Source organism: Callithrix jacchus, chromosome 14 (genome assembly GCF_049354715.1).
Source record: "Callithrix jacchus isolate 240 chromosome 14, calJac240_pri, whole genome shotgun sequence".
Taxonomy (NCBI): Eukaryota; Metazoa; Chordata; class Mammalia; order Primates; family Cebidae; genus Callithrix; species Callithrix jacchus.
This window is the reverse complement of record NC_133515.1, coordinates 28,434,194-28,450,803: the sequence shown is the minus strand read 5'-3', so window position 1 is coordinate 28,450,803 and position 16,610 is coordinate 28,434,194. Positions and strand designations below refer to the sequence as shown.

The window sequence follows — 16,610 nt, the reverse complement described above, 5'->3', positions numbered from 1 at the left end:
TTTCAAACCTCCCACTCTCCTCCACAGCCAGGCACAAACTGCACAGCCAGGACTGGCAGAGAAAGAGGGTCATTTTTGAAGAACAAATGGAAATGAAGAACCAGCATGACCACAGACATGTTCTCAGAGAGAAAAATATTAGCAAAGAGTCAGTATCACAGATCAAGATCCGGAATTTTCTCTGTTATTTCCTTTAAAACTGTTTGTTAATAAGTATTCCTTGGAAAGTCTGCATGTACGCCAGGGCTTACATGTATCCTAAAAATGAAGACCGTTCCTCCACAACATGGGAGCGTTCCTCAGCTTTGTTGTACAGAACACCAACTTGGTCTTTAGTCCTGTCCATGCTATCATTCCATCTATTCATTCAATTTCTCTTCTCTTGGCTTTATTATTACTAATTTCCAGGGACTATTTCTTATCTCTGACTAATTCCTTTTATAGAGTATCTTGTTTTATTTTAGGAATGTGTTTCCCTCCCACATCTCTCTGAGAATTTCATTTGAATTTTGTAAAATTATTTTCTGTCTTCTAAATTATCTCCACTTTCTCTAAAGTTAGTTCCTCATTAGTTCATTCTTCTCATTCCTTCTCTTTCTTGAATCTTACTTATTTTGGTTCATAAGTATACATGAAGAACTAATTTAATTAGTATAAATAGCTTGTTTCCCCCAAATGGCCCTTCCTTGAATGAAAGAACTACCAAGAGCTCTGTGGAAGTACAGAATGTGTGGCCAGCAGGCTTCACATGTCCCATGGAGTCCCACAGGTGTGTACCACCATGCCCACCTAGTTTTTGTATTTTTAGTAGAGACGGGGTTTCACCATGTTGGCCAGGATGGTCTCCATCTCTTGACTTCGTGATCTGCCCACCTCAGCCTCCCAAAGTGCTGGTATTACAAGCGTGAGCCACTGTGCCTCGCCTATTCCAGCTTTTTTTTTTTTCAAAACTTTCTTCCTGCTGGTTTCCCTTTCCATTATGTTTTTATCAAGCAAGTACAGGTGTAAGTGTGGACACAGAAAAGGAGAGAGAGACACCGATCAGTCTCTCTGTGTTTTGTGGAAATCAGAGGAACGGGAGGAAGTAGTTCAGTTGACCACCTTGAAATTTTAAAACCATTAGTTCTATTGTTAAAGAGATAGATCTGTGGTATAATGCAAGATTTGTACACATGCTTAACCAATACCTCAAGTCCCCAAAAGAAATGCAACACTTTAGATGGTACGTACTTATTTTCCTCCACCATTAGGATTCTGCTATAGAAGAAATTAACAATCATTGCCATAATCTGCGCGGCTATGCCTTCTGCTCGGTAGTTCTTGTGTGTGTCTGCCTTCTAGAATACCTTCTAAAGATAAGGAAATCTCCCATTAGTAAAACTTTTCAAGTTTTTTTAAAAGTCCTTAAGTTTGTACATTCCATGTGTTAGATTACTTGGAAATCTATTACATATTTACAGAGGTGAGTGGAGTTTATAAGCAAGAAGAAAAATTGGTCAGATTGTCATTTTATTTAAAAATAAAACAGATTCAAATCACTTAGACTCAAAAAGATATTTCTTCATGTAGAAAAGTGTTTACTTCTGACAGAGTCCAATATTCACATAAAACTATTGCTTATTTGTAGATACCACCGTTTTTTACATTTCAGCTCAAAATTTAATTTTTGAAGGAGTTGAACTATGCAATACAAAGCTGAACTGCTTTATTTTGATTTCAGATGATGGGGCGCTTCTTCAGTGGCTTGGCACAGTCAGGGGCCTGGTGCTGCTTCGATGAATTTAATCGAATTGACATAGAAGTTCTATCTGTCATTGCACAGCAACTCATTACCATTAGGAATGCCAAAGCAGCAAAGGTAAGGCATTGGGCAATCGACTATCATGGTAGCAGTCCTTAAGTTTGCAATTAACTCACAGGAAGTTACATTTTAGGAAGGAGGTACTAAAAAAGTTAGGGAGGAATAGCTACACAGATTACGGGATCTCAAGGGTACCTTGGCTCTCCAGAACTAACTGGACTGGAAAATCTAAAGAGAATGAGGTCAGATGAAGATACTGAGTGGCCCTGTTATTTAAAATGTGTTTTAGTCCCTTATAAGCATGTCTCTAGAGAGGGGGGTTCATATTCAGAGACTGATGGCAGTGAAGGTTGGGACCAAGTCTCTACCACTCTGTGTTGACCTTCTGAGATCTGGTCACAATGGGCAGCACTGGTGTTCAGCCTCTGCAAACAAAAACAGCACTGCTCCAAGCCCTGGGATGGCCCCCACTATTCCCTTGGTCCTTTCAGAACAGCCCCAGACCTCTCTGGATGCACCAATAAGGGTTCATCCTGGCATAGCCCGGAGTACTCTAGACTCAGCCCTAGTTTCAGAGGCAGGGGCTGTCTCATTGGAAGGCACCCTGGTAAGAATTGTTAAATATTTTGATTATCACCTCTGCAAAAAAAGCAAGTTATAGAACAAGTAAAAAGAAATCATGACTTGGACTTTAGTGAGCTGCTAAATTGTGTAAGTCATTGTGGTAATTGCTCACACATATTTCATCTTACACCAAACCTATATGAAGCCTCCTATGTCATTTCCCCCAAAGTAATAGGTGGAAGTAATTCAAAGTTAAAAAATATTTTCAGACACCAAAATTTATCAGATCCTAAAATCTAAGCTCCCTTATCTGTACTCTCTCCTGTTCTCACATGCTTTGGGGAGACCTATATTAAATACAAGATCTTTAAATACAGAGATAGCATAGTCTGTATTATGCAAGTGATTATCATCTGGCTGAGCAATTCACTGAGAGCAAAGTATACGGAGTAAGGGGACAGGGACCAGAGAGAGTAAAGGCAGAGGCAGGATTGAAGCTTTGTCACTAGAGAACAGCCGTATGAGGGCAGAGGAAGATGGGAGAGCATCTGCAGATAACCAGCCTCATTCTCAAGCTGCCAGTGCCAAATGAGACAGCTGGAGTAGGGTATATCCCCTGGCATAGATAAACTAAAACACAGAAATGGAGAGGTTTGTTAGCACGAGCAGCCATTCAACAGCAGCAGAAATGGTCCCCAGTTGCACCACACATTCTCTCCTCCAGGCTGTGGCACATCACCCTACTCCATCCTGGTCTCCCCCTGTATTCCTCATGCCTGTTAATAGCACCTTCATCTAGTGGCCCAACTAGAAACCTAGAACTCACCCGGGAATTGACCCATCACTATCAGTCCCAGAATCTAAGCCATCACCAAATCTTGTTAATTTTATCTGCAAGATACTTCTCCCCACTTACAACTCTTGAATTCTGGCTCTCATGTCCCCAGTGATCCTCCTCACTGGTCTCCCTGTCTGTAGCCTGTCTAACCTCTCCGCTGCCAACTTTAATCCTATCGATCTACTTAGAAGTCTTATCTGCTTCCCCCCAAACATGGGACAAAATCTAAATTCCTTAGTTTTAGATTAGCAGTAAACAGCCAAGATGCTTAGGCCCAGCCTAACTATACTTTCTGGAACTTTGCCCTTTAGCAAAGTGAATTGCTGGTCATTTCCGGAACACCCAGTGATTTCTTGCTCCTGCTCCCTTTTCCTGGAATGGTGCCCCCGTTCCCCTACCTGAAACATCCTTCTTCCTTCTTCAGATCCCAAGCAGGTTGCCTGCTACCCCCATGGGCTTTGCACACACCTGCACTGTAGCATATGTTGCGCTTTGTGATCATGGTTTCCAGGTTGATTGCAGACAGCAAGCTTGGGAGTTTCTGGAGGGCTCAAGAGTGAGGATCCTTCAGCTGTGTGCCTCCATGCCTCACCTAGTGCCTCACCTGCAACAGGTGTTCAACAAGTGTTTGCTTTTGAGTAAAAGTGGAGGGGAGATGACAAAAACTGTGACAGTGGGGCCTCAACAACTCAAGAACTAAGATTAGATTGGAATTTCTTGGGGAATACCAGAAAGTGGGAGTGGAGAAGCTTTAATGGTCAGTAAATCTAAGATGAATAGAAAATTAGCAGGGCATGGTGGGGCATGCATGCGGTCCCAGCTACTTGGCAGGCTGAAGTAGGAGGATTGCTTGAGCCTAAGATGTCAAGGCTACAGTGAGCTCTGATCATGCCACTTGCACTCCAGCAGAGGAGACAAAGCAAAACCCTGTCCCAAAAACAAACAAACAAACAAACAAAAAACCAGAAAGTTGAGATAAAGAGTCTCAGCAAATGTTCAGGCCTAGAAGATCTTAGGACTTGGCCAGTAAGGAAGAGACGATTTGGGCAAGGCAAGGGAGCAGAAATCAGGAAACACCGAGCCCAGAAGAGATGTGAAGTAGGCAGGACAGAATCAGAAATGTTCACTGTTGGGCAGCAGCAGGATTCGTAGTCTTTGCTTCACTGCTTCATTACATGTCTCTTGTATTCAAGTAATAATTAGGTCAAAAGATTTACAAGTGTCTGGAGGAATGTTAACTTATACTTTATCTTTGAACAGCTCTCTAGATTCATGTTTGAGGGGCGGGAAATAAAGTTGGTGATGACTTGTGCAGCCTTCATCACGATGAATCCTGGTTATGCAGGCAGAACCGAATTGCCTGATAATTTGAAAGCCTTGTTTAGACCATTTGCGATGATGGTTCCAAATTATGCCTTGATTGCAGAGGTGAGCATCACATTATGAAGCAGCAGAAATGTAAACTTTCTTTTATTCAACTCTATCAAGGTGGAAAGTTTCCTTTATGAATGCCCCTAGTAATGGTTATACATTACTAAGTGTAGATACGATTGTTATGACGTGGAATGTTAAGGTCTGCATGTTTGTTGTTTACTGCTATATCCATAATACCCAGAATTGCATCTGGAATATAATAGGCCCCTAAAACTGGAAAGAATCAATGAATTTAATTGGGGTTTTTCAGTTCCTCTCTAGGAATTAAAATGTCCAAATTGGTTACAAACACACAGATTATTTTTATTTCTCTTTGCACATTATTTTTTACTGGAGTCAAGGAATGTTGAGTAGAAGCCTCACTATGATGGTAGGTGGTGATGGTTTATAAGTTTGTATCAACTTAGTTGAAAAATAGTAACCATTAACAAATTAATTCTTTATAATTGTGTTTGTTTTTTCTGTATCTAATTAGGCATCTTTCTATTTAAACTGGGTTTAAATAGCCAAGAATTTAAATGCTAGCCAAAAATTGATGTGTTTAGCCAAACACAGTGGCTCAGACCTGTAATCCCAGCCCTTTTGGAGGCCAAAGTGGGAGGATGGCTTCAGCCCAGGAGTTAGAGACCAACCTGGGCGATATGGTAGAATCCCATCTCTACCAAAAATATAAAAATTAGCCAATCCCATAATGTAGTCACAAAATAAATAAATAAATATTTAATTAGTTAAAAATAAAATAATTTTCAAAAAAGAATTGATATATTTAAATGTTGTACTTTAAAAAAGAAAGAAAGAAAGAGAAAGAAAGAAGGAAGGAAAGAAAGAAAGAAGAAAGAAAGAAAGAGAAAGAAAGAAAGAAAGGAAAGAAAGAAAGAAAGAAAGAAAGAAAGAAAGAAAGAAAGAAAGAAAGAAAGAAAGAAAGAAAGAAAGAAACAGGGTCTCACTATGCTGCCCAGGCTGGAACCAAATGAAGCTCAAGCAATCCTCCCACCTCGGCCTCTAAGTAGCCAGGACTACAGGCACATGCCACTGCATCCGGATACATTTTATGCATATTTTTCATGGCACATTTTATTGAGTTATAATTTATACACAATAAAGAGCACAGCTCATAAGGGTACAGCTCAGTGAATTCTTATGCATGTATTCATCTATGTGACCACCAAGACCAAAACATAAGGCATTTTTAGGACTCCAGAAGGCCCCTTGTGTGCTCAGTGCTGCATTTCATAACAAGGGACACTACCCCTTTAGGATGGAATTTCTCAGAAAGCAGAGATCACTCCTTTAGCTAATAAATTCCTGTGATAACAGCTAATTTTAAATATTCTTATATGTGAAATAAAAGTAATTGCTTAAGAATAGAGTAGATTGTGCCAAAGCCTATCATTAGAAAAATTACAGCCCATATTAGTGTATTAGGTCTTGCATTGCCATAAAGAAATACCTGAGACTGGGTAATTTATTTAAAAAAAAGAGGTTTAATTGGCTCATGGCTCTGCAGGCTGTACAGAAAGGGTGGTGCTGGCATCTACTAGGCTTCTAGGGTGGCCTTAAGGAGCTTTTACTCATGATGGAAGGTGAAGCGGGAGCAGGCACTGCACATGGCAAAAACAGGAACGAGAGAGGAAGAGTGGGTGGGGGTGCCCCACACTTTTAAATGAGCAGATCGCAGGAGAACTCACTCACTATTGCAAAGCAGCACCAAACCATGGGGGATCAAGGATCCACCCCTATGACCCAAACACCTCCCATCAGCCCCACCTTCAGCACTGGGAATTTTAATCCAATGTTAGACTTGGATAGGGATAAACATCCGAACTATATCAATTAGAATAATGCTTACAACAACTCAAGGGTCCCCCGTACCCACTGTTGGCATGGTGGGGTGGGGGGGCAGGTAAGGCAGGTAGTAACTTGACCCTCTCTACAAACAGGAACAATAAATGACTTGCTCATTGTCCCAACCTGGTAAGAAAAAAAAGCAGGTTTAGAGCCCAGTCCAACATGTTGTCCACACCTCATGCTTTGTCCTATTGTTATATTACTCAGTAATAGATAGGACAAATTTAAAAGTCTAGTCTTCAAGTGCTATTCTTACTATTTTTAGAGTTTAAATGAATTAGATTCTGTCATCAGAATTTTTTTCTTCTTTGAGATGGAGTCTGGCTCTGTTGCCCGGCTGGAGTACAATGGCACAATCTTGGCTCACTGAAACCTCCTCCTCCCAGGTTCAAGCCATTCTCCTGCCTCAGCCTCCCAAGTAGCTAGGATTATAGGCTCCTTTCACCAAGCCTGGCTAAATTTTTGTATTTTTAGTAGAGACGGTTTCACCATGTTGGTCAGGCTGGTCTCGAATTCTTGACCTTAAGTAATCCACCCGCCTCGGCCTCCCAAAGTGCCGGGATTACAGGCATGAGCCACTGCACCTGGCCTGTCAGTAAATATTTTTAAGCACCTACTGTGTGCAGAGCACTATGCTAGTCAGCAGGGATAGAGCAGAAAACAAGACACCAGAAAGAACTCTGCCTCATTCCAAATTCCGCATCTAAAGCCAACTGCAGTTTTTCAGGCAGATATAAATAGCAAAAAGGGTCCACAGCCAGCTTCACTGTCAAAGACACTAAGCATCATCTGATTAACGTAACCAAGGATGCAGAAACTTGTCAGAAGAAAGGCAGAGGAGAGGCTGACAATCTGCATGGCTTCCCCTGACTCCTAGGGAAACTAAGGGAGCTGGTGGCAATCACTGTCCACTAGGGTGGCGCTCCTGTCACATCAGAGAAGCTCAATTCTTGCTTTTGTACTTGGGCCTAATAACACCATCAAACTTTCATGACAGGAACATTTTCAAAAACTGAGCTCTTCTGCTCCTTGAACCAAATGTCCCCAAAGCTATATCTGCATTTGTAGAAGGAAAACAGAGTTAGTGCCTAGGTATACCCCACACAATATTCTGCCTTCTAGTTTTCTGTGGCACAGAAAGCCTTTTTCCCTTCAATCTTTATGTTTCTTTATTAAATGACATAACAACTTGGGAAGGTATAATGCTTAAAGTCAATTTTGAATATGTTGATATCATGCAGATACATTGATATCAATTCAATATAATAAGCATTGCATGATTTTTCCTATTCTAGGTAATTCTATATTCAGAAGGATTTGAATCCAGTAAAACATTAGCAAGAAAAATGACTCAGATGTATAAGCTTTGCAGTGAGCAGCTGTCTCAGCAAGATCACTACGACTTTGGCATGAGAGCTGTGAAGTCTGTCCTGGTCATGGCTGGGTAAGAAACCAAAGTAGTCAAGAGTGAAATCCCAAACCATGTGATCAAACACATCAAATGGGTAAATCAGGAAAGGCTCTCAGAGAGATGCCTGGCACACAGCAAGTGATTAATAAATGTTGGCTGCTGTTGTCATCATTCTTACCTTGATACTCCCATGACAAAGTGACACAGGTTCTCTCTCCTCATCCCATGACAGTTCTTCACTGAATCCTCACATGGTTATCCTCGATGGAAACTCATCCCCAAGTAGGCTTTGGATAACATTCGCTTCCCCTGAACTCAAATTCAGACATTAGGTTTTTGTGTCCAAAGCCTTTACCACCATAAGTTGGTATGACTAGACTTAAAAGTCACACTGTCTGTTATGCATATGCAACAAGGCCAGTCATACATGTTACCTGAGAAAGCCTCAGGAGTGTAAATGAAACATCATTTCATTTCAATTCAGTTCAGCTATGTCTTAGATTTCACCTTTGTCTTTGTAATGGGGTCCAAGCCTAAGCTTCTTTCTAGTGTCTGGTAAAGAAAGAGTCTTTCCTCTTTTCAGGCCCCAACTTTTCTCTTTATAACTTCTTCAAACGACTATATCTGGAATCCCCCAACTTGTTCAGAGCCTCTAAGATGACCTGTTTTATCGCTAGTCCTTCCTCTCAGGCCCTGACTCATCGGCTCAGATTCTGCACATCCAGGAACCTTCTGCCTGGCTCCTGTAACACTGGGTTCTGCACAGATCTCCCTGCAGTTTCCTACTCTGTTCTTTTAACCTCTAGGAATATATGTCCCCTATTTACAGGATGGCTATTTAAGGACTAGGAATACTAAGAACTTTGGATAACACTTGCACTGAAGGAGCACGACTACAGTCCAGTGGGTCATAGAGACAGACCAGTGTGCAGTCATGTAGGCTGCAATGCAGGGAGGGCAACAACAGGGCTGTACCCACCCGAGGTTCACTGAGAAGGATAGAGGACAGGAGTTTTCTAGAGAAGGGAGTCACTAGGCTGGGTTTTGAGGGGGAAATAAGAGCAGGCAAAGAACAGGCAAGATATTCTGGGCAGAGAGAAAAGAAAATCAGAGGAATAGAGGGAGCTATAAATTCAGGTTGAATGAAATTGGGATTGGGGAGTGTGTTGAGATGTCCTTGTCATTCTCCTTAAGGCTGCGTAGCCATTGCAGGCTTTGTCTCTCATCTCCATCTCTGATGGAGATGAACGCTGAGCACAAAAGGGAAAATGATCCTCTCCTTCTAGCAGGAATCCTCAGAGGAAGGGCTCTGCCCTCCCCATAGGTTTAGAAAATCACATTCAACCTTATGTGCTTGTGATATTATCCAAAATATTCCTTTGAATTTAGATCTTTAAAAAGAGAAAACCCAAACCTAAATGAAGATGTGGTGTTGATAAGAGCTTTACGAGACTCCAACTTGCCAAAATTTCTCACAGAGGATGCTCTTCTGTTCAGGTAAGTTTCTGGACATTACCAAGTAAAGCATGGCTATCACGCAGAAGCAAGTGGTACTCTTATCGTCAACTATTTCTTTTTTTATTGCATTTTAGGTTTTGGGATACATGTGAAGAACATGCAAGATAGTTGCATAGGTACACACGTGGCTGTGTGATTTGCTGCCTTCCTCCCCTTCACCCATATCTGGCATTTCTCCCCATTCAATCTCTCCCCAACTCCCCCCATACCTCCCCTATTCCCCCCAATAGACCCCAGTGTGTAGTGCTCCCCTCGCTGTGTCCATGTGTTCTCATTGTTCAACACCCGCCTATGAGTGAGAACATGCGGTATTTCATTTTCTGTTCTTGTGTCAGTTTGCAGAGAATGATGTTCTCCAGCTTCATCCACGTCCCTACAAAGGACACGAACTCATCATTTTTTATTGCTGCATAATATTCCATGGTGTATATGTGCTACATTTTCCCAGTCCAATGTATCATCGATGAGCATTTGGATTGGTTCCAGGTCTTTGCTATTGTAAACAGTGCTGCAATGAACATTCGTGTGCATGTGTCCTTATAGTAGAACGATTTATAGTCCTTTGGATATATATGCAGTAATGGGATTGCTGGGCCAAATGGAATTTCTATTTCTAAGGCCTTGAGGTATCGCCACACTGTCTTCCACAATGGTTGAACTAATTTACACTCCCACCAACAGTGTAAAAGTGTTCCTTTTTCTCCACATCCTCTCCAGCATCCGTTGTCTCCAGATTTTTTAATGATCGCCATTCAACTGGCGTGAGATGGTATCTCAATGTGGTTTTGATTTGCATCTCTCTAATCACCAGTGATGATGAGCATTTTTTCATATGTTTGTTGGCCTCATGTATGTCTTCTTTTGTAAGGTGTCTGTTTGTATTCTTTGCCCATTTTTGAATGGGCTTCTTTGTTTTTTTCTTGTAAATCTGTTTTACTTCTTTGTAAATTCTGGATATCAGCCCTTTGTCAGATGGGTAAACTGCAAACATTTTTTCCGATTCTGTTGGTTGCCAAATCACTCTAGTGACTGTTTCTTTTGCCATGCAGAAGCTGTGGAGTTTGATTAGGTCCCATTTGTCTATTTTGGCTTTTGTTGCCAATGCTTCTGGTGTTTTGATCATGAAGTCCTTGCCTACTCCTATGTCCTGAATGGTTTTGCCTAGATTTTCTTCTAGGGTTTTTATGGTGCCAGGTTTTATGTTTAAGTCTTTAATTCATCTGGAGTTAATTTTAGTGTAAGGTGTCAGGAAGGGGTTCAGTTTCTGCTTTCTGCACATGGCTAGTCAGTTTTCCCAATACCATTTATTAAACAGGGAATCCTTTCCCCATTGCTTGTTTTTGTCAGGTTTATCCAAGATTCTATGGTTGTAGATATGTTGTCTTGCCTCTGATGCTTCTGTTCTGTTCCACTGGTCTATATCTCTGTTTTGGTCAGAGTACCATGCTGTTTTGATTATGTAGCCTTGTAGTATAGTTTGAAGTCCGGTGGTGTGATACCTCCTGCTGTGTTCTTTTTACTTAGAATTGACTTGGCTATACGGGCTCTCTTTTGGTTCCATGTGAAGTTTAAGGTGGTTTTTTCCAGTTCTGTGAAGAAGGTCATTGGAAGCTTGATAGGGAAAGCATTGAATCTGTAAATTACTTTGGGCAGTATGGCCATTTTCATGATATTGATTCTTTCTCACCATGAACATGGAATGTTTCTCCATCTGTTTGTGTCCTCTCTTATTTCATTGAGCAGTGGTTTGTAGCTCTCCTTGAAGAGGTCCTTTACATTTCTTGTTAGTTGTATTCCTAGGCGTTTTATTCTCTTTGTAGCAATTGTGAATGGCAGTTTGTTCTTGATTTGGCTCTCTTTAAGTCTGTTATTGGTTTATAGGAATGCTTGTAATTTTCGCACATTGATTTTGTATCCTGAGACTTTTCTGAAGTTGCTTATCAGTTTCAAGAGTTTTTGGGTTGAGACGATGGGGTCTTCTAGATATACTATCATGTCGTCTGTAAATAGAGACAATTTGGCTTCCTCCTTTCCTATTTGAATACCCTTTATTTCTTTTTCGTGCCTGATTGCTCTGGCTAGAACTTCCAGTACTATATTGAATAGGAGTGGTGAGAGAGGGTATCCTTGTCTAATGCCAGATTTGAAAGGAAATGCTTCCAGTTTTTGCCCATTCAGTATGATATTGGCTGTTGGTTTGTCATAAATAGCTTTTATTATTCTGAGATACATTCCATCGATACAGAGTTTGTTGAGGGTTTTTACCATAAAGGGCTGTTGAATTTTGTCAAATGCCTTCTCTGCATCAATTGAGATAATCACGTGGTTTTTGTTTTTCGTTCTCTTTATGTGGTGAATTACGTTTATATACTTGCGTGTGTTGAACCAGCCTTTCATGCCCGGGATGAATCCTACTTGATCATGGTGGATAAGCTTTTTGATGTGCTGTTGCAATCGGCTTGCCAGTATTTTATTGAAGAATTTTACATCTATGTTCCAGTACTATATTGAATAGGAGTGGTGAGAGAGGGTATCCTTGTCTAATGCCAGATTTGAAAGGAAATGGATATTGGCCTGAGGTTTTCTTTTCTTCTTGAGTCTCTGCCAGGTTTTGGTATCAGGATGATGTTGGTCTCTCAAAATCATTTGGGAAGGATTCCCTCTTTTTGGACTACTTGGAATAGTTTCAGAAGGAATGTTAACAGTTCCTCTTTGTGTGTCTGGTAGAATTTGGCTGTGAAGCCATCTGGACCTGGGCTTTTTTTGTGTGGTAGGCTCTTAATTGCTGTCTCTACCTCAGACCTTGTTATTGGTCTATTCATAGTTTTGACCTCTTCCTGGTTTAGACTTGGGAGGACACAGTGTCCAGGAATTTATCCATTTCTTCCAGGTTTACTAGTCTATGTGCATACAGTTGTTTGTAATATTCTCTGATGATGGTTTGAATTTCTGTGGAATCTGTGGTGATTTCCCCTTTATCATTTTTTATTGCATCTATTTGGTTATTCTCTCTTTTCTTTTTTATTAATCTGGCTAGTGGTCTGTCTATTTTGCTGATCTTTCAAAAAAACAGCTCTTGGATTTATTGATTTTTTGAAGGGTTTTTCGTGTCTCAATCTCCTTCAGTTCTGCTCTGATCTTAGTTATTTCTTGTCTTCTGCTAGGTTTTGAGTTTTTTTGATCTTGCTCCTCTAGCTCTTTCAATTTTGATGATAGGGTGTCAATTTTGGGTCTCTTCACTCTTCTCATGTGGGCACTCATTGATATATATTTTCCTCTAGAGACTGCTTTAAATGTATCCCAGAGATTCTGGTATGTTGTGTCTTCATTCTTGTTGGTTTCAAAGAACTTCTTTATTTCTGCCTTCATTTCATTGTTTATCCAGTCAACATTCAAGAGCCAATTGTTCAGTTTCCATGAAGCTGTGCGGTTCTGAATTCTGAGTTCTAACTTGATTGCACTATGGTCTGAGAGACTGTTTGTTATGATTTCCATTCTTTTGCATTTGCTGAGGAGTGCTTTACTTCCAATTATGTGGTCAATTTTCGAGTAGGCGTGATGTGGTGCTGAGAAGAATGTACGTTCTGTGGATTTGGGGTGGAGAGTTCTGTAAATGTCTATCAGGTTTGCTTATTCCAGGTCTGAGTTCAAGTCCTGGATATCCTTGTTAATTTTCTGTCTGGTTGCTCAGTCTAATATTGACAGTGGAGTGTTAAAGTCTCCCACTATTATTGTGTGGGAGTCTAAGTCTCTTTGTAAGTCATTAAGAACCTGCCTTGTATACCTGGGTGCTCCTGTATTGGGTCCATATATATTTAGGATCGTAGCTCTTCTTGTTGTATCAATCCTTTTACCATTATGTAATGACCTTCTTTGTCTCTTTTGATCTTTGTTGCTTTAAAGTCTATTTTATCAGAGATGAGAATTGCAACTCCTGCTTTTTTTTGCTCTCCATTTGCTTGGTAAATCTTCCTCCATCCCTTTATTTTGAGCCTTTGTGTATCCTTGCATGTGAGATGGGTTTCCTGGATACAGCACACTGATGGGTTTTGGATTTTTATCCAATTTGCCAGTCTCTGTCTTTTGATTGTTGCATTTAGCCCATTTACATTTAGGGTTAATATTGTTATGTGTGAATTTGATACTGCCATTTTGATGCTAGCTGGCTGTTTTACTCGTTAGTTGACGCAGATTCTTCATTTTGTTGTTGCTCTTTACCATTTGGTATGTTTTTGGAGTGGCTGGTACTGGTTGTTCCTTTCTATGTTTAGTGCCTCTTTCAGGAGCTCTTGTAAAGCAGGCCTGGTGGTGACAAAATCTCTGAGTACTTGCTTGTTCACAAAGGATTTTATTTTTCCTTCACTTCTGAAGCTCAGTTTGGCTGGATATGAAATTCTGGGTTGAAATTTCTTTTCTTTAAGGATGTTGAATATTGGCCCTCACTCTCTTCTGGCTTGTAGGGCTTCTGCCAAGAGATCTGCTGTGAGTCTGATTGGCTTCCCTTTGTGGGTGACCTGACCTTTCTCTCTGGCTGCCCTTAGCATTTCCTCCTTCATTTCAACCCTGGTGAATCTGAAGATTATGTGCCTTGGGGTTGCTCTTCTTGAGGAATGTCTTTGTGGTGTTCTCTGTATTTCCTGGACTTGAATATTGGCCTGCCTTGCTAGGTTAGGGAAGTTTTCCTGGATAATATCCTGAAGAGTGTTTTTCAGCTTGGATTCATTCTCTTCGTCACATTCAGGTACACCTATCAAATGTAGATTAGGTCTTTTCACATAGTCCCACATTTCTTGAAGACTTTGTTCATTCCTTTTTGTACTTTTTTTTCTAATCTTGCCTTCTCGTTTTATTTCATTGAGTTGATCTTCGACCTCTGATATCCTTTCTTCTGCTTGGTCAATTTGGCTGTGGAAACTTGTGCATGCTTTGCGAAGTTCTCGTGTTGTGTTTTTCAGCTCCATCAATTCACTCATATTCTCTCTAAGTTGTCCATTCTTGTTATCATTTCATCAAATCTTTTTTCAAGGTTCTTAGTTTCTTTTCATTGAGTTAGAACATGTTCTTTTAGCTCACAGAAGTTTCTCATTACCACCTTCTGAAGTCTGATTCTGTCATTTCATCACACTTATTCTGTGTCCAGCTTTGTTCCCTCGCTGGTGAGGAGTTGTGATTTTTTATAGGAGGTGAGGTGTTATGGTTTCGGTTGTTTTCCTCCTTTTGCGCTGGTTTCTTCCCATCTTTGTGGATTTATCCACCTGCCATCTGTGTAGTTGCTGATTTTTCAATTGGGTCTCTGAGTGGACGTCCAGATTGTTGATGATGAAGTTATTTCTGTTTCTTAGTTTTCCTTCTAACAGTCTTGCCCCTCTGCTGTAGGACTGCTGAGGTCCACTCCAGGCCTTGCTTGCCTGGGGAACACCTGCAGCAGCTGCAGAACAGTAAGGGTTGCTACCAGTGTCTTCTGCTATCTTTGTCCTAGAATGATGCCCGCCAAAAGTCAGTCTGATCAGTCCTTTGTGAGGTGACTCTTTGGATATATGGGGGTCAGGGAGCTGCTTGAGGAGACAGTCTGGACTTTATTGGAGCTCAAGTATTGACCTGTGAGCTCCGTTGTTCATTCAGAGCTGCTAGGCAGGTACATTTAAGTCTGCTGCAGCAGAACTCATAAGACCCCTTTTTTTTCCCCAGGTGCTCTGTCCCGGGGAGTTAGGGCTTCATTTATGAGTATTTGTTGCACTGTCCTGCCCAGCAAGGAGGCAGCCTTGTCACTGGCTGCCTGCAGAGCCTTTGCTGAGCTGCTCTGGGGTCCACCCTGCTGCCATGGCCTCCGCCCTGCTGCTATGTGTATTTCCCTGCAGTCCTCTTTGTATGGATGTGGTTAGAACTGCCGTGGTGATGGTGACCCGCCTCTGTAATGGTGGACTCTCTCTGTTATGGTGGGTTGCCTCAGCCATGGCAGGCTGCATCAGCAATGGCAGACTACCTCCATAGGGGTGGAGTGCCTCGGTAATGGCAGATGCCCCTCCCCCAGCGAGCTGCACCATCCTGGGTTCAGCTGTGCTTGCCGTGAAACTTTCAACCCCGAGCGTTTCCAATTGCAGTTTTGTTTGTTTGTTTGTTTGTTTTTGTGGGGGTGGGACCCGCCAAGCCTGATCACCTGGCTCCCTGCCTCAGAGCCCTTTTTTTTATAAGTTAAACAGTTGACTCTCTCCCAGGTGTTCCAGTCGCCTGCTGAAAGGGCACCAGAATCTGTGTGATTTTCCATGCGGCGACCCACTGCGCCGGCTGAAGCAACATCGCTGCCCAGAATCTCCTGGCCTGGCTTTATGTTTCAGTCCCGTTTAATCAGATCAATGTGCTAATCTGCCTTCCTGGACCTCTAATTGCCAGATTAACAGGGCAACCAGACCAGTGTATTTTGTAGGTAGAGCTGCTGCACTGCGGTGCCGGCCAAAACAGCTGCGCTGGTGACCCAGGGGGCTCCTCCACCTGGGAATCTCCTGGTCTGCGGGCAATTAAGATCCATCTGGAAATGTGGTGTCCACTCACCCTCTGCACTTTCACTGGGAGCTGCAATCCTGAGCTGGTCCTACAGCACCATCTTCTCTTCTTCCCCCCGGTCGAGTGGCAGCTGCAATGCATGGCTGATCTTCAATTATTTCTTTCTCTAACAAGCTGAAAACTTTCTCATATTTTCTGGAGAAACTTATTTTGCAGTTTAAGAAGTACTCTTAAAATAAAGATACTAAAGTTTGGGCATAATTTCAATAATTTATGTTTTTAATCAAAATATTAATCACCGGACTATGTGCTATACAAATTAGCATTTGGCCATACGTTCCTGATGTAGGAGAAGTTCCTGACTCAAAAAAAGTCAGACCTGGGTCTTAGCATAAATATGATTGCTTTTATCCATTTCGTTGTTTGTTATTTAATTTTACATTTCTCCGAGTTATACATGTATAGAGTACATGTAAAAAGCAAATAGTTTCATAAATTGGTCTCATGGAAAGCAACAGTCCTCAGCCTTTCACCAACTCCCACTTTCCAAAAACAATCATTTTTCAACTATTTTATTTAGTTATTTTGTTATCCTCCTCCAAACTTCTTAACACCACATTCATGCCATTTCTTTTCTTGTTTTTTTTTTTTTCACTTAATTCAGTAGTTGTCCTAGATTTTGCAAGACACATTTA

At 41.3% G+C, this 16,610-nt stretch overlaps 1 protein-coding gene across 14 annotated transcripts in view; it reads left to right on the top strand.

The window, feature by feature from the left end:
• DNAH6 (dynein axonemal heavy chain 6) overlaps positions 1-16,610 on the top strand; it is a 411,305-nt gene that overhangs the window by 167,338 nt on the left and 227,357 nt on the right. For all 14 annotated transcript variants that reach the window (XR_013526431.1, XM_002807522.6, XM_035272122.3 and 11 more), the window contains 4 exons: positions 1,721-1,858; positions 4,464-4,631; positions 7,781-7,929; positions 9,286-9,393. Coding sequence is in view for 13 of the 14 variants with exons in the window: in XM_002807522.6 (XP_002807568.3) it covers positions 1,721-1,858; positions 4,464-4,631; positions 7,781-7,929; positions 9,286-9,393 (563 nt within the window). In the remaining variant the exon portion in view is untranslated. The remainder of the gene's footprint in view (positions 1-1,720; positions 1,859-4,463; positions 4,632-7,780; positions 7,930-9,285; positions 9,394-16,610) is intronic.